At 44.9% G+C, this 18501-nt stretch overlaps 1 protein-coding gene across 1 annotated transcript; it reads right to left on the bottom strand.

Annotated features, from left to right (window-relative positions):
• Positions 1–6100: 6100 nt before the first annotated feature.
• F3 (coagulation factor III, tissue factor) lies at positions 6101–17174 on the bottom strand. The gene is made up of 6 exons (XM_043877646.1): positions 16889–17174; positions 15677–15788; positions 11349–11539; positions 9021–9199; positions 8452–8611; positions 6101–7094 (listed from the first exon to the last, which is right to left on the bottom strand). The coding sequence occupies exons 1-6, from the start codon at positions 16986–16988 to the stop codon at positions 6958–6960; spliced, it is 879 nt and encodes a 292-aa protein (XP_043733581.1). The 5' UTR covers positions 16989–17174; the 3' UTR covers positions 6101–6957.
• Between the last annotated feature and the right edge of the window lie 1327 nt (positions 17175–18501).

Below are 18501 nucleotides of genomic sequence, written 5' to 3'. Positions count from 1 at the left end.
GAGGCTGTGTATTCTTCTTTCATTTTTATTGGAGTATATTTCCTTTATGATATTGTGTTAGTTTTTGCTATACAGCAAAGTAATCTGTTATACATATACATATATCCCCTAGAAAGATAAATTTTAAACATAAATTAATTGGACCAACTCTTAATTTAGCCAAAAATATTTGGCCAAATGGCTTTGACTTTGGGATGCTGAAGGCAATATAAAACTACAGATTTTGTCAAACACGCATTTATTTTTGGCATTTTCCTATGTTCAAGATACTGTTTGTGATCAAGCCTTCCCTCTTCTTGGAACCCTTCTCAGGCTTCCTCCTCTCCTTTTCCTCCATCCACTTGGTTAACTCTGTCCTTCAACTGATATTTTTAGATAGCCCTTCCAAGTCCAAGTTAGAGGGCTCCACCTGAGTTCCCCAAAGCACCCTAGACTTCTCTTATAATGTTTATGTTTGGTTGTCATTACTTGTTTGTCATTTTACCCCACAAATACATGAGCTCCACAAGAGCTGAGATTGTACCGTTTATATTTTATCAAAGAGTAGGTGCTTAATATTAGAACGCAGGAGATGCAAGAGATGTGCGTTTGATCCTGGGTCAGGAAGATCCCCTGGAAAAGTAAGTGGCAACGCACTCCAGTATTCTTGCCTGGAAAATCCCATGGACAGAGGATCCTGGTGGGCTACAGTCCATGGGGTTGCAAAAGAGTCAGACATGACTGAGTACACACAATATTAGAATAAATGAATGAATTCAAATCCATAAGCATGGTTCTTGCCAGAAAAAATTACCATCTAGAAAGGGGCCATGACAAGTAAATATCTATTCTGTACAACATTAAGGGTGGGAAGAAAGAATTGTGAGAGTGTGGGAAGGAGGTAGGAAGAGCATACCGGGCATCTGGGAGAGGAAGGCACCTGAGTGAGACCAGGAGTTATTATTTACAGTCTTGGAGGTTGGGTAGGCAGAAACAGGGCACATGAGTCCGAGAAATCAAGGCAGGAAAGCTTTTGGTGTTAAGAAACTTGTGAATTGAAGCAGAGGTCCTCAAAATACTATCCTAGTGAAATGTGTAGTATTTGAATATGATCATGTCTCTGCTTTTAGTTTTGGCATGGATTAATAACTTGCTGATATGTAAGGTTACTAAACGGCATCTTCCTGTCAGGGCCATGCACTTCTATCCATTGCTGAAGTGTCTCTCTCCCTTCTCCACCTTCCTTCCCCTACCCTGCCTTTGTGAAATCAGAAGAGTGGGCTAAATGATTGGGGAAAGCACGGAGCGCAGAGCTTCCCAGACTTTCGTGTGCTTACAAAGTGCCTGGAAAACGCAGATTCTGGTAGGATGGGGGTAGGATCTGAAAATTTCTATCTCTACCTCTCAAACGATGTCCCAAAAGCACACTTTTAAGTATTGAAAGCAGATTCTGAACTGGAGCTCTCTAGCTTTGGACTAAAGAGACCATCACAGGTAGACTTGTAGCACCTTGGAGTAGGTTCTCTGGTCCAGTGATTCTGATCACTCCAACCCCCATGTTCCTTCATTCTTAATCATTTATAGGTGTTCTGGGTTTTATTTACTATGTATGTGTGAAAGTTGCTCAGTCGTATCTGATTCTTTGCGACCCCATGGTCTATACAGTCCATGGAATTCTCCAGGCCAGAATACTGGAGTGAGTAGCTGTCCCCTTCTCCAGGGGATCTTCCCATTGTAGGGATTGAACCCACGTCTCCCACATTGCAGGCAGACACACTTGACCAGCTTAGTCACCAGGGAAGCCCAGTTCATGAATTCTGGTCAAGTTGCAGTCCTTCTCAGGAACCGAAGATGGCGCCACAATCTTGGTCTTAAAGGGTACTTCCCACCCAGACGCTGTTGCGCAAACGAAAAGCATCTTCCTGCCCCTCTGAAAGTTTCTTGTTCTCTGACCTTATGAACTTAGAGAAGACATGTTGCTTCGTAGATGGAGCATATTTTTCCAGTGATTTTTGAAATTCAGGCTACATTATGTCAAAAACCTTTCTTAAGGCTTTTTTAGAACCCTGTTTTAAATGTTTGCTGGGTTTTGTGTGTTCAAGGTGAATTGCAATTTCTGTTACAAAACTCCTGGATTGTTATAAAGTATTTTCATTTCTGCCAGAGGTAATTATCTTTCAGTTGGTAATTATATGTGCTGTATCTAATAACACATAATCATGGAATTTAAGCTAAAAAGTATTGAACTTTCAAACAATTAGCTCACTTGACAAAAGAGAGAATAGGCTTCCCAATTTTGCTTAAGTTCTCCTGAGTTTCAGCACCTTGCTACAGGAAAAGTCCTAACAGACCATGTGTGATAGACCTTCCAGTGCAGCAGCTGCAGACTGAGGATTTATCTAGGCTCTATGTATTCTTCCTTTGACTTAGGCTTCACAGCAGGCTGAGTTCTGACCTCTCTCGGGGCTCAGAAATGTCCCGTTTGAGAATAGAACTATTCCTAGTCTCTCATGGCAGTAAATTAGAGATTAAGTCAATGGTTCTGAAACTTTACTGGGCATTAGATCACTTGAAAGACTTCTTGTTAAAATATAGATTTCTAAATCAGTAAGTCTGAGGTCAGGGTTATGAATTTACTTCTCTAACAAGTTCTCAAGTGATGCTCATTCTTATTCCATCACCTGCGATATGGGACCACACTTCGAGGACCATTGGATTAAGCTAACATTGTGGCTAACACGTTTCTTCATTGTGTTCAGCAAGAGAGAGAGCATCCCAACATTCCCAGAAAGCACCCCGAGAGTCACCGTTCCTAGACCAGGTTAGCACATGTGCCAATTTCTGCAGCCACGAGGAAGGAATGTGCTGAATGGCAAAGCCAGAATCACCTCTGTCCGCAGCTGAAAAGCAGGGGTGTGGGAAAGAACTAGAGTCCACTGAACGCGTGTGGTATGAATGAAAGTCACACTGTAACTGTCAATGCTTCTCAGGTAACTACTGGAGAAAAATCACACATGCTAAATACACACATCTTAGAACAGGTGAAAACTGCATTTGGAAATGAGTTTATTTACTAGGTGGTTGAATTTTTTCCTTTGTTTATTTGAGAAAAGTCCTTAGGTTATTGGCTGTCAGCTGTAACTAAGGTAAAATATCTTTGAATTTCACAAATATTAGTCCCTTATATGTAAGTCAAACTTGGTTAATGATTTAAGATCGTAAAAACCTGTCTTCAAAGCACAAATGTTTAGTTTACTAGCAGTTAGCTTTTTGGGACAAATTAAAAGACGCTTACTCCTTGGAAGGAAAGTTATGACCAACCTAGACAGCATATTAAAAAGCAGAGACATTACTTTGCCAACAAAGGTCCGTCTAGTCAAGGCTATGGTTTTTCCAGTGGTCGTGTATAGATGTGAGAGTTGGACTGTGAAGAAAACTGAGCACTGAAAAATTGATGCTTTTGAAATGTGGTGTTGGAGAAGACTCTAGAGAGTCCCTTGGACTGCAAGGAGATCCAACCAGTTCATCCTAAAGGAGATCGGTCCTGGGTGTTCTTTGGAAGGACTGATGCTGAAGCTGAAACTCCAGTACTTTGGCCACCTGATGCGAACAACTGACTCATTGGAAAAGACCCTGATGCTGGGAGGGATTGGGGGCAGGAGGAGAAGGGGACAACAGAGGATGAGATGACTGGATGGCATCACCGACTCGATGGACATGAGTTTGAGTGAACTCCCGGAGTTGGTGATGGACAGGGAGGACTGGCGTGCTGCGATTCATGGGGTTGCAAAGAGTCGGACACAACTGAGCGACTGAACTGAACTGAACTGAAGGGGCCAGAATAAATAACGAAGTATGATTTGGCTCACTGGAGGGCAGCAGATCCTGGAGAACAGTCAACAGTTTATTTTTCTGCCCCAGCACTAACTACGATGTTGGTGTTCAGAGTAGCTCTTTAGTCTCAGCAATAAGGACCAGTGTGGAAACCTGAGTCGTGGTTAGAATTTGCATTGTTGAAGCTTCCCAGTCATTGCACTGTAGCCTTGTTTGGATCTATAATGAATTCCTTCCCTGTGAACAGCCAGACACCTCATTCCTACCGAGACCAGTTTTCAGTCTACCAGTACTTTCTTTAGTGGGACCATTCACATTCCTTAGATTATGAGGCCACGGGATTGCAAAACGCAGTGCTAATTCCTGGCAGGGAGAGAGCAGCCAGATGCCGTCTCTGGGAGCTTGTTCTACCTCGTGCGCTAAGCTCTTTGTCCCAGTTAGCCCCATGGGAGCAGGAATTCAAGATAACAGCCAGCCCACACTTCTTTCGGGACGTGCCCCCATGCCAACCTCTCTGCTGCAAATGCACACCCTCCTTCTCTGGTGTGAATGCCCTTCCAGCACTGACCCAGACTGACTACGGCAAACAACCCAACCAAACCAGCCCAGTGAACCAACCACTGGCCTGCTTCCCTTCATTTCTCCAAAATATCTACCTTGTTTTCCCCTTTCTTTCAGGCTGCCATCTTTAAGAAGACGTGAAAGGTTTGTTTGGCCTGTGCTTCCTTAGAATATGGTGTCATATCTAGCATTTCATGTTTAGAATTTTACTGACAATGCCTAAGAGTTCTTTATAGCAAAGGGACAAAATGCACTTAAAATTTGTGAACAGGTGGGCAGTGAGCTGTTTGCTGAGGGTCTCCTCTGTGGGGCCATGTGCAGGCCAGGGTGCCCTCCGAGACCTTCCCTAGGCAGCACTACACCCACCCCCCAGCAGGAAGCAAAGAGGCTGTGGCTCAACGGAGTGCCAGGAGTCTCATTTTCATCTCTACTTAGAATCCTCTGTCAATACAGTTGTGAGATCAGGACCAGTGTGTTAGATTTATTTGCATTTGAATGGAGGACTCACTTTCTACATTCCAGACAGAGGTAGTGAAGTCAGTTCGACACAGCTGTGTCTAACAGCCCTTTGGCAAGGCCACCGTCAAGGAGCAGCCCTATCCTGCTCACAAAGGACTCTCAACCGTGTGTGTGTGTGTGTGTGTGTGTGTGTGTGTGTGTGTGTGTGCGCGCGCGCGCGCGCACGCATGCACGTGTCTGCACGTGCGCACTCAGTCATGTCTGACTCTTTGTGACCCCATGGACTGTAGCCCACCAGGCTCCTCTGTCCATGGAATCTTCCAGGCAAGAATAATGGAGTGGGTTGCCATTTTCTACTTCAGGGGATCTTCCCAACTCAGGATCAAAACCATGTCTCCTGTGTCTCCTTCATTGGCAGGGGAATTCTTTACCAACTGCGCCACCTGGGATGCCCCTCAATCTAGTTTGCTTTTAATTAATTCTAGAAACTCCACTCCACTTCTCTCTCTTCCTTACATTGTCTTTTATTCAATTTTCTTTGAACAATCCAAAAAGTTTTTCTTCTGTTCTCCTCTCCAACCTTCATGTGCAACTTAAACTAATGCCCAAGGGAAGAACTCTCTCCTGCTAAGTTGGTGGAGGATGGCAGGCAATTTCCTCCCTTCCCTGGAAACTATACATCCCTGCCCATTGCCGTGTGACCTGTGGTGCCTCCCACAGGGTAGTGTCAGGCTTTGCCATATGTCCTGTCTGGGCCAATGGTACGTAAGCAGAAGTGACATATTGCCACTCTGGAGCAGAAGTTTTAGGAGGCAGCTTAAGTCTCCTGCATTGGCAGGTGGGTTCTTTACCACTAGCACCACCTGGGACGCCCTAGGAGGCAGCATAAAGCCTGAAGACATCGCTGCCTGTTCTGTTTTTTGCTTTGCCCTCTGTGAGAAGGAAATAGCCGCCCACTCCAGTATTCTGGCCTGGAGAATCCCATGGACTGCATAGTCCATGGGGTCTCAAAGAGTCGGACATGACTGAGCCACATTCATTTCACTGTCCTGATCCTAAAAGGGGTTTCACCTTTGATTTGGGTCCTAGAATGAATGAGAAGACATTAAGAAGAGCTGCAGTCAATCCACAGCCACCAACCTGTAAGTGTAACATAAAGATACCATTGTCATAAGCCACTAAAAATTTCAGTGTCACTTGGTACTACAGTAGAATCAACCAATAATACAAAGGCCAAACCATAAATAATAACTGGAACATGTAACAGTCACATTTCCCAGTCACCTTTATTTATATAAAAGTATATTAAATAAATTATCTCAAAATATACAAACAGAACAATATTACCTCTATAAATAGAAAATCCCCATATATAAAACCTTTCTTCAAATTATATAAATACATACAATGTGGACCATAAAGTTTGAAGTACCTTAAATCTTAAACTCAGTACGATTTGTTGGTAGAGTAGTCATAAAAATATAGTTAGCTGTCAAGTGTTTCATCAACAGCATTTGTCAGTTAAAGTGCTAAACTGTAATGCATATTAGGAATGTGCCCCAAATACAAGTCTTCTGCTTTTAACACATTCATATAAACGTTTGCTAATTGTTCAAACCTCCAAAAGTACTAAAAAACAAAAAGGCCTTATACACCATATTACAAAAAGACAGACATATGTTAGAAAGTCCACCCAATTTCCACCTTACTTTCCCACATGGTTTGATGTCAGCCTCTCAAAAGTTCTCCAAAAGTCCACGCAGGAATTTTGAAGGCATTTGTTCACTTGTTTTTCCTTAGATAATCTGGCTTCAACTTGAATGTAGAAAATGTACAGTCTGAAAGCATGATATGTGCAAAAGGTGCCTTAGTGTTAAAATAGCAATTTAAAAAACTTGGAGTGGGTTGTACCGCTCATTACATTCCAAAGTGTCTTAATGCTGATGTTGAAACCAAGATGCTAATCACACGAAAAGGTCAGATACGAACTTTCTTTGAGCCCCAGGGTCTGTATGCTCCAAAACAGTCACTTGTGTTTCCATGTGTTCTGCTGCCGTAAGAGCTCCTGGTCACAGTGCGGCACAGCTCTGCAGAGCCGGCAGAAAGATCCAGGCACGGGATCTCTTACGCAGCGTTGAGGGGCGCGTTCTCCTTCCCACTTGGCCCTGCTCGCGCCTTCCTGCACTTGTGCAGAGACACAGACAGGACAACGATGAAGATGATGATCACAAGCATCACTATTCCAATGATGAGGAAAAGTTCTGAAAAATAAAAGGTACCAAGTCAACTCAGGGACCCTGAATCCCATTTTTCAGTGGGCAGAACCCAGGGCATAACCCCAAATTACACCATCCAGCTTTTGTGTAACTTGAAATCTCTCTTCTCCACCACACATTTCTATTAGGAAAGAATCTCTCAAACCCTAGGTGTTTGCAGGCAATTGACAACGATGAAAAAGCATTTAACAAACTGGATAATGCTCACAGTCTAGAAAGACACACGTAGATGGAAGCAAGAATAGCTGATAGAAACAAGTGGCTAAAGATGATGCTGAGTCGGGTAGCAATGATTATAGTAGATGAACTATCAGTGCAAAGAGAGATACAGAGTGCTACCCAGGTTCACATAAAGAGAGAGAACTGGTTGGGGCAATAAGAAGGCTTCCTGGTAGAGGCGGCATGTGAAACGATTCTCAGAGGACACATTTCAGCAGAGAGAGGAGGCAGGGGAAGCAATGATCTAGGTGTGCGTGAAGACAGTGAGGCAGGGGAACTCAAGCTGGCTTTAGGAAGATGGATGTGAGGGTGGCGGGTTTGATGGCCCAAACGGTGCAGGACCTGGGAGGAGGAGAGCCCTTTCCTTCTGTCAAGGCAAGTTAACAGGAGAGAATTTTTAAAGTGACTTTAAGATATTTAAACTACCTCTCAGCAGGGCACTGGGTCATTATTACTATCCTCTCACTCTTCCGTTCCCTTAAAGTACTCAGAGCACCATCCCAATCAAGCCTGAAGGCAGATTCCTGGCCTCTCAGCCTCATGCACATGTCTGAGCCTCCATGGCACCTCCAGATAAGATCCACTCCTCACCTGGCATCTGTGCTCTGGTGTGGCACAGGTGTGCACACAAGTATGCCAGTGAGGCACACACATGTACACATGGGATATCTGATAGACCCAATCCCTCTGCATCACGGGTTATGAGCCTGGGGTAACAGCAGCCCATAATAGGTGCTCACAAACATCTATAGGGTGTTGCTGCATCCGGTTCCCCAGGTGAGCTGGTGAAGCTCCCCACAAACCAGATGTATGAAAAAATGCCCAGAGAAATCTCTGATTTGATACTAAATCCTAAATGTCTACCATGGGCCCAGGGCTCACTCAGCAGATAGCTTAGTGCATGCTAGGTGCTAAAAAAAAAAACAAAAAAAAACTAAAAAAAACCTGCTAATACAAGGGAATGACACAGAAATTAAATGTCTAAAATTATGAGTATCCCCCACCCCCAAATCACAAAAAACCCAAGCAGTTTTCCCCTGAAGATAGTATGTCCAGTCCTGAGGGTGGAGCTAGTCCTGTGGAAGGCAGCCCTGCCTCCCAGATCATGGGCAGAGCCTCTCACCTGTGGACAGAACTTTCTCGTGGCTAGTGCACGCGATGGGGCTTTCTGGACTCTTCTGGTTAGCTCTTCGTGATAGAATCACTGCTTGAACATGGAAACAATAGTTTTCGCCTTTATCCACATCAATCAAAAACCCATTAGTGTTTGTCGTGGCCTTTTTCTGTTGAAAGATAAGAGTTCTTTATTCATCCAGGCTCACAGTGAATTCTGTTGCCTTTACTAAGTCACTGCGGTAGTAAAATGAAAGTGTTAGTCGCTCAGTTGTGTTTGACTCTTTGCGACCCCATGGACTGTAGCCCACCACGCTCCTCAGTCCATGGAATTCTCCAGTCAAGAATATTGGAGTGGGTAGCCATTCCCTTTTCCAGGGGATTCTGGCTGGGAATGTGGGTACCCGAGGCAGGCCAGTCCAAAGCAGCTGGAAATCACAGGCAGAACCAAGACAGCAGTCTGCCTCCCACTCCACAACACTGCCCTGTCAACCACCTGCTTTGATGTTATACTTGGAGAAGAAGTGAAATCAAGGATCTGCAATTTAAAACAAGTCATAAAAATAAAAGAATGCTCACCTTTCCTGTACTGGAAGCTTTCCAATAATAAAGTGTATAATTCAAGTCCTTGCCAAAAACATCCCGGAGACTTAGGAATGTGCTGTTCGCTCTGACTAACGTACGTGCATCATGTACGGTCACATTCAGTTTTGTCCCAACTTGTTCAAAACTCTGAATTATTGGCTGTCCAAGATTTGCTAAAACACAGAAAATGAGCTTTGTTGGGACCAAAGAGTTCTATACGAAGTAGAACCCCATTGATTTATCATGGTTAATAGCTACCTAGTCATCCCTCATGAAATACCTCAAAGAACCAGTTCCCTGGCACCAGAGCTGAACCACGAGACATTCTACAGCAGTGCTGTCTAGCGGAAATGTACTGGGAGCCACAGATGTCACTTTAAATCTCCTTGTAGTCATGATAGAAAATGTAAAAAGGAATGAGTGAAGTTAATCTATTTCATTTAACCCAATATGGCTAAAATATTATAACTTTAACATTTAATAAATATGAAAACTTTGAGATCTTTCTCAAAATCCAGTGTATATTTTACATGTATAGCATTAGCTAACATTTCAAGTGCTCAACAGCCACATGTGGTTAACCAAACAGCTGCAAAAGATTCCATATTTTAGATACAATAGAGGCTGTGGGAAAGCCCATGAAATGTCCTTGGTATCTCAAAAAATCACTTTTAACCACCAGGTCTCTTAGATGGTTCAATTATCTCATGTGCTTTGGTTGAATAATAGTGAAACAAATCCTCATAATTCAATAGGAGTTATAGGCAAGGATGTGTGTGTATGAGCACACAGAAATAGACACTATTTTCTCTCTTGCACCAAAAAAGGATTTGAAGTAGCTTACAAAAAGCTCAAGAACGGGGCTTCCCTGTGCGCTCAGTGTTAAAGAATCTGCCGGCCAATGCAGGGGACAGGGGCTCGATCCCTGACCTGGGAAGATCCCACATGTCTCAGAGTAACTAAGCCCTTGCGCCGCAACTACTGAGCCTGTGCTCTAGAGCCCAGAAGCCACAGTTACTGAGCCCATGCACCCTAGAGCCCATGCTCCACAACAAGAGAAGCCATCGAAATAACAAGCCTGTGCACCGCAACTAGAGAGGAGCCCATGCAGCAAGGAAGACCCATCTCAGCCGAAAATAAAAACAAATAAAAATTATTTTAAAAAATCCTCAAGAACTAGAAAAAGAAATTGTGAGGATGCTGCCCAAGGAGGGAGAATAAATATCAATGAACCTGTAGTTACTGTAGGTGGGGTCTAAGTTCAGCACCGCGAGAGGCACACAGTTAAAAGCACTAAGGAGTTTGAAGACAGGCTCTGGCAGACAGAGGCAGGTAGTCCGACTCACCTGGGGTGAGGCTGCCCCCTATTTCCACCCTCAGAGTAGACACTAAGGGGAAAGGGGGTTGCCTGTCCCTCTGCCCCCTTCTCTCTACCCCTGCCTCGAGAAACTCCACGGGGTAAACATAAAAACACCAATAACACAACACTTTCATGCTAAATCTTCTACTGAAGCCGCTGATTTCACTCTTCTCAACATGCTACATGTGTATTTATTTAAAATACTTAGTTCAAAAAAGTAAAATAAAATACCTAGTTCAGAAACATAGCCATGATGAAAAATCTGCATCTCCTACTTGGCAGGAATCCTTTGTACTCCCTTAGCAAAGGCTGGGGAGAAAAGCATTCTGTGTTTTCAAGACCAGCATGAAGGAAGCAGGATGGGAGCTGGCCTGGCAAGTGCCAGCACATCACAGGACTCAAATCCTGGTCAAGTGAGGAAAAAGGTCAGCAAGCCCAATGACGAGATGGGAGGGAAACTGAACTTTCCCCATGGATTTGTAACCCTCTGTGAAAAACCCTAATTGGGACTTCTGGTCTGATGATGGGACACAAAATTCAAAAGATATATAAAATCTCCTAAATATTGGGTCAGTCAAAAAGTTCATTTGGGCTTTTCCATAAGATCTTATGGAACTTTTTGGTCACCAATATATATGGGGAAATACTGGAACTGCCAGCCTTTGTGAATTTCCTACTCTCTGCCCTCTATCCGGCCAGTTACTAGTAGGGTCTGGGGACAGACTGGAGGAGAAAGCTACTTGATGACATTTTTATCAACTCCAACATACGTCCCATGAACCTCCTACCACATCCAGAATGAGCAAAGATGGCTGTGGCACTTACTACTTTCTGAGAAAAAAAAGATGTGTTTATGGATAAACATTTTTTGATGTAATCATTCCTAAGGCTCACAAGCTCACAGAATATTTAGAAGTTTATGAAAACAAGAATGAAAGGTTACTACAAATCGAGCTACTTACTCTCTAGGTAGGGTGTGAACTCTGGGGAGTTGGTAAATGGAGGCTCCACAGCGTAACTTCTAATGTCTGCTGGGTAGGAAAGGACCCTCGCCAAATATGTCTCTTTCACATTTTTCACAATCTCATCAGTGACGTCACACTCCGTGTTTGTTGTGTAAAAGCATTTGTTTTTCCAGTTTCCTAATCTAGGGCTGAGGAAAAGAAGGAAGAGAAATGGAACATTATGATTTGCATCCAACAAGATAACTGTTTTTTGGCTAGGGTGCTGTGTTCCAACACTGACTTCCACAAGCAATCCTGAGGAGGTGTTTGCTATGCTGAGCACTTCAGGTCCTCTCAGCAACCTTTGGTTTGTGGGGGGCGGGGGGGGGTGCTCTGTAATTGTCTTTGTCCTTACATATAAGGCCACTGAGGCAAAGGGAGGTTGGGTGACCAGCGCAAAATCACACAGCTGGATTTTTGAGCCAGACAGCAGTTTGACTACTGGGTCTGTGCTCTGAATCATTTTGTTAAATATCTTTCTTAAAATGTAGATGATTTGTCATGACTATGTGGGAGAAGGGACAATTTTCCATCAAGACTCAATTATTTATTAGTCTACTTATTATATCATTATATTCTGTTTATCACATTCTGTATTCTATGTCAAATATAGTCAATGCAGTCATAGAGTCTATATAATAATACATTCTATTTTATTACATTCTATTGTGACCATTATTGGTGTGGTTATTTAACAGTTACTAAAACTACCATAAGCCAGACGCTCTACTGGACCCTTAAACATGTTACTTCATTTGGTATAAACTTTTCAAGAAAGTACTGGATCTTTCTCACATATGAGGATACTGAAGCTCAGAGCTGCTAGGTAACTTGTATAAGGTCTTACAGCTTCTGAGATGAGAGCTGGGTCTGTTCCTCTCATTATACGATCAATACTTGCCTCCCTCACTTTCACAGGATGAGCCATCAAAAATTATAGAGTAACAACACAGGTAGTGTCTGTCAAAGTCTGAGACTAAGAGACAGATCTGACTAAAGACAGATTTTCCTTTTGTAAGATATCATCGAAAAGAAATGATTTAAAGAACCACTAAAAATGAAATTATCCTGAAATGATACAAAGAACTTCTATGAAAAAAATGAAACTATTCTGCAGAACTGAAACAACTCCTGGGAAAGTGCCACTGCCACTTGATGCACGCATAGCTGTCCCACGGAAGGTGACAGCTGCCCCGTGGTTTCCCATCATCAACCCCCAGAGTGTCCTACCCACCATTTAAGGCCACACTCCAATCCCACCTTCTACAAGAAACTCCAGATCTCCTTGCTCAGAACTGATCTCTCCCTTCCCTGGCCCCAGCTCTGATATCTCATTAAAGCACCTAAGTGAGCCTTGCACTTCCACGCCCTTGTGCTCCTCCATCAAGCAGTGCAGCTTTAGGGCTTGCACATGGCCAGGATTTGTGCAGCATTAGATGGTTTACATTTAGAGGCTGAACTGGGGGCAAAACAAGCTGCCCTATGGATTTAACTGTCTAAATCCAGGCATAAGAATCATAAATAAGAATCTTTTAAAAGTCTGAACTAAATAACCAGGCTAAGAGGGTGTGGGATAGACACACTCTTGGTCCTTAAATTCACAAACTAAGATTAAGACAGAAATATGTTTACATATTCTTAGATTTCTTGAATTTTCTGTGATAAAAGTAGAGATGCAGCCTTAATTCCAGAATGACCAGAATGCATTTGTTAAAACTGCATCATTTCTATTTTAAAAAGTGAACAAGAACCTGATGATTCTTCTCCACTGCTATGGCAAACAAGTTGTTCAGATAACAGGAGAAACCCTTCTGGGTGCTGTGGCTACATTCCATCTGAGAGATAGCATTTGTGGTTCCTTCAGCTCACAGGAGGAACCACAGACCTCTGGAAAAATTTAGCACAAGTAACAATCACCAAAAGTAATAGAGCTATTAAGTGCTGCAAACTGGTTGGGAAGGAGCAATTCTGCAGTCAGTTCCTCTGACAGCTATGATCAGCATTAACACTATAAACGCCTCTGAGGTTCCTCTGGGTATTGCAAAATCTCCTGATTTGGAAATAATAAAAGTCCCGCCTGAACTTCTAAAAAATCCCAACAGAATTCAGACCCATCAATTACGGAGCAGGTTATTTTCTACAAGCTCTGGAAGTTTCTATTTAGAATTTATGGAACCAGTATTTCAGGGGATGGTTGGGTGGTAAGGCATGAGCCAGTAACACTTTGTGACTGAAAACTGTTTCCGAAAGGGAAAAATGCAGTTGGAGCTCCAGGCACAGCTGTGGCGCCCTGTGTCTGGGGACAGGCTGGTGGTGGGGCGGCTGGATCTGGAGGAGCGGTGGGTCAAGATGCTTTCTCTAGGGAAGACGGCCGGGAGGGAGAATGGTGCACTGAGGGGACGGTGGGACCGGCTCTCTTTCCTCCTCGCGGCTCTGGAGTCTCACGTAAGGCACATGCAGACCCACAGAGACGGCGGTGGTGCGCGCTGCCCCGTAGGCCTTGCTCCCTGACCCTGCTGTGCGCACACCAAGATAAGTCCCTTACCTTTCCAGGGCCAGTTTCCTCGTCTATAAAATGACTACTATGGTCCCTTTACTTAGGAATCCCATTTACCCGTGGGCTGGTAACGGAAGAGTGCAGGTCTCCGGCAGGAGGGAGGGACCACTCACAGTTCCTCCAGCACAAGTGTAGAGATGGCTGGCAGGGCGGGAGCCACCCCCACCCAGGGCCCGTGGGCACCCCCGACCTGCAGCTCTGCGCTAGGTTGTTTGCACATGGGGGCCATGTCCGTTTAAATAATAGCAGCCTAGCAGCGGAGAGGAGAAGGCAATGGCACTCTACTCCAGTCCTCTTGCCTGGAAAATCCCATAGACGGAGGAACCTGGTGGGCTGCAGTCCATGGGGTTGCTAAGAGTCGGACACGACTGAGCGACTTCTCTTTCACTTTTCACCTTCATGCACTGGAGAAGGAAATGGCAACCCACTTCAGTGTTCTTGTCTGGAGAATCCCAGGGACGGGGGAGCCTGGTGGGCTGCCGTCTATGGGGTCGCACAGAGTCGGACACGACTGAAGCGACTTAGCAGCAGCAGCAGCTGAGAACTTAGACTTGACACGTTTAAATAACAGTAGCCTTGCAGTCTGAGAGCTTAGAATTGACAAAGTCTAAATATTTAAAAATTTGGTAAATCAGAAATATGTTTTCTCATGTACACCAAACTTAAGATTCAAGATATTTGGGAGGCAAGCATCCTTCCTAAAATCTTCTTTTCACTACCCAGAAACTAAGTGTCTACTAAGGTAAACTTCAGCCCTGCCTGCATCTGTAGAATTAATAACTTTCATCAAGTGGAATGTGTTTTGACAAGTTTGGCCATAATTGTAATTATTATCTTGACTTTTAAATTCCTCTAAATCTTTCTATGTATATATACAAGCATGTATGCATGCACACACACATTTTCTTGCCTGTTGGCTTGGCAATAGTTGTCATGAAGTTGATGTTGGGAAAAAAAAAGAAAAAACATCCGCCTAAAAGACCCACTCCATCCTTAAGAACTGCATTTTAAACGCTATAAAAGACTTGGTACAAGTTAAACAAAACAACAAAAAGCCTTTTAGTCAGTGACATGTCTGTACCTTCTATAACGAGTCTTAGTTTCCATAGCTGCTGTCCTATACTTAATAAGATCTCTACCAAGCCTCCTAGAACATTTCAGAAACAAAAAACTTGCTAAAATCAAAAACTTGATGGTGTATTCCTTCCCCGCTCAGTGAGTCACGGATTTAACCTCCTCCAAGATCATGTATGCAACGGAATTTTGAATCATGAATCCAAAGATTAATGAATCAAACACTGCTTAAGGGCAACATATGTGTCCGAACTCCTCCCTACATCTTCTCTAACATGTTAGATCCGGCTGGCAGTCTAGACAGCACGGAAAAGGCTGTGTGTACTTAGAGAGATGAGTTATCAGTGATCCACAATCACATCTATCAGTGCCACCATGGCTTGCTCAAGAAAGTTCTCATCTCCACAGCTTATACTCTACTTACAAATTTCCCCAATCATCTCTGAAAACAAAACATTCTATCAGTTTAAGGTCTGTCAGTGTTACAGACTTGATGACTATGACTCCAGCCAGCAAATTACCATGAATGCCTTCTTTTTCTTTGTTACCTGTTAAATAATTTCATCCATCAATCAGCTTTAAAGACATCTGTACTCAGCACAGGAAAGTGGAAACAACAACAATCTTATTTTTCTTTTTTTGGTACCTAGCTTACCTTATCTGAACAGTGTAGAGAGAATTGATGGGTTTGGGTTCCCACTCCAAAATGGTCTTGAAATTAGTTGACTTCCAAGTTATATTATATGCTTTCACTACATCTGTAGTGCCTTTAAACAACAGAGAAACAGTTATTAATGTTTACATGAACTTCTCAGCACACAATTTCCTGTTGATGGTATAAAACATTCCCACTCCCCAACATCATCATAAACCTCACATTAATATTTTCCTAACCACAAAAGCTTTAACTGAATTACCATAAGAAAAAAATCGGCAATATTTTCCTAAACCCAGAGTTTCCTCCTGGCAAGACGACCTGGTGATCTAAGGAAACACACAAGGATCTTGAAGTCCTTGTTTGAAATAATTCACGGGGAAAGCCCTGTGATAACGACCTGGAAGTACAGCTCAGGGGCCTTCAGTGGCCCAGGCTATCCACGGACCAACCGGAGAAGTGGGAAGGGCAGGATTCCAGGTTTAACAGCAGGGAAAGCCAGCTAGGATGGGTTTCAGTAAATGATGTTAAAGGGCGAAGCCCATGTGTGTCAGAAGAGTTAGGACTGCATCCAATAAAAAAAACAAACCTTGACTTTTTTCACGCTTATCTAACCCTCATGAATAATTTCAGTCACTATAAGGAAACTTCCACAGACACCCCTGCAGACAATAAGCCTGTACACCGTCGGCTGTATTCGGTTAGGATGCCTTATTGTTAAGCTCTTCTTCGCCAGTTCTCAGACGGTTAGTCTCTGCCCTGCGTCTCACACAGAACAGGCTTACAGGGCATGCAAAATGTGGCGCCTGCTCCAATCCAAGCGACATTTTGGAAGGACTGACTAACCCAATCTAAAATACTGACGATCAAGAGAAGACCTAAAGCCGAGAGCCGTTTCTCCTTAAGGAAAGTCCACATACAATGAAGGGTAACGTTCAAACATTGCATGTCGACCCCTGCAGGTGCGGAGCCTTGTCCCATCACTTTCAAGGTGTCGGCTCCCTGGGGAACTCGTTTACTAAACTTAAAGCGAGAGCCCCCAAGGCACTTAAGCAACAATGGATGTCGAGAACAAGCATCTCGACCAGAAGGGGCGGCGGGTCCCGGGCGAGCCGCACCTCGGGGCGGCAGGGAGAGCCCGCGGTCAGCCAGGCCTATCCTCCCTCCTCCCCGTGGCTCGCCCCAGGGCTCTGCGGGGCGGGTGCCACTCACCGGCGACTCCGGCCACCTGGATGAGGACTAAGCCGAATAGAAGAGCCCGAGCGATGGCGGCCTGGGAGCAGGGTACCCGGGGCCCGTTGGGGGTCGCCATGTCCCCGAGCTGATAGCGAGGTCTCAAAGATTCTGCTGCGCCCCGGAGGCTGGAGAAGCGAGGATGCTGCGGAGGTTGGGCTGGAGGCACCTGGGGCTGCGGGATGAAGCGGGAGGAACGCGGGGAGCCCAGAGTTTGTGGGAGCCCGTCCCCGCCGCGCTTTAAAGAGCTGGGCGCACGTTTGCGCCTCCGCCTGCGCGGAGTCCGCCCCGTCTCTCCTCCCGACTCCCCGCCCCCGGCCCGCCTTCGTCGCCTGGGTGGGCGGCCCCCGGCGAGTCCACACCCCGCCCCGCCTCCTCCCAGTAGGAAACTCCGAGACCCTGCAAGGACTGATTCACCCGTGATTCAACCCGCCGCCGAGTGAGAGTGTCCTTCGGCTGCTGACCAGTCCAGGTGCAGAGGGCAACCAGGGTCCCCAGCCGTTCAGATCCCCTGACTCCCTAGCTTCCTGGCCCCGGGATCACCTATCCAGATGACCCGCTTGAGTGGGCGGCAGGTCTGTGGGGAAGGAATAGAGGGCGGTTGGAAGGAGTTTGGGGAGGAAGAGAGGGATTCCCTCCCTTCCACTTGGCGATGCATTGTCCAGGCCGGCGGGAGCGCAGCACCTACCAAGGTTAATAGAAAGTACTGGCCGCGGGCTCCTCTCTGGCCCCAGAGAGCATTTCTGGGGCGCTTTGCCCACGTCGGGCTGAGTTTGGAATCTGCAGCCAAGTAACAGAGTGACGAGGAGCAGAGCCTTCTGCCAGCATCGGCAATTGCGTCGTTCGCACCCAAGGCAATGATACCTGGCTTGCCCACCTCCCGGGGCCCCTAGCCTAGGTGTCTTCTGTGAGGTGGTGCCAATGCAAGTGTTGCGGTCGGTCCGAAGGTCAGTCAGTCCAGGCACAACGCAGACCAGTTCGCGTCAGTGACCGGGGAAGGACTGTCCTAAATCTGGCAGTTTGCCTCTGGGAGAATTCCGGCGTGACTTGTGCCGCCTTGTGGTTCCCGAAAGGATTGTTCTCACGTTGAAGAAGACATTTGTGGGACTGAGTTAGTTCCGTTCAAATTAAAGAAACCATTAAATGAAAATTTTTAATGTAATCAGTCAAGCTTTCTGATTTTCCTGGCTTCCTCTTCTGAGTTTTGCTGTAAAGTTATAAGGCAGGAGAAGGTTAATTCTTATTCCACTGAGTGTCTCTGTACCGTGTCTTGTCAAACTTTTGCCATCTATCATTACTGTTACTCTGTAGTTGCCTCCGAGACAGACTGGAGAGTTTTTAGGAGAATAGAGTCTGTTTTCTCTCCTCTCCCATTTTCCTCCCTGCCAGGGAAATTAGCCCTTCATTTTAGTGCACGCTGTATACACATTTTCATGTAGCCTGTTGAGGCATAGCATTAAACTCACTTTAAAAGACATACAACTTTGCAAAATTTAATTTTCTCCTATCCTTGAATTGAAATAGCACGTCCAGGATTAGCAGAGTCCTTCCTTCCTAGAAACTGAAAGCTGCACTTGCTGGTTTCCTCTTTG

This window comes from Cervus elaphus, chromosome 20 (assembly GCF_910594005.1).
Source record: "Cervus elaphus chromosome 20, mCerEla1.1, whole genome shotgun sequence".
Lineage (NCBI taxonomy): Eukaryota > Metazoa > Chordata > Mammalia > Artiodactyla > Cervidae > Cervus > Cervus elaphus.
This window is presented reverse-complemented; position numbering and strand designations above follow the sequence as displayed.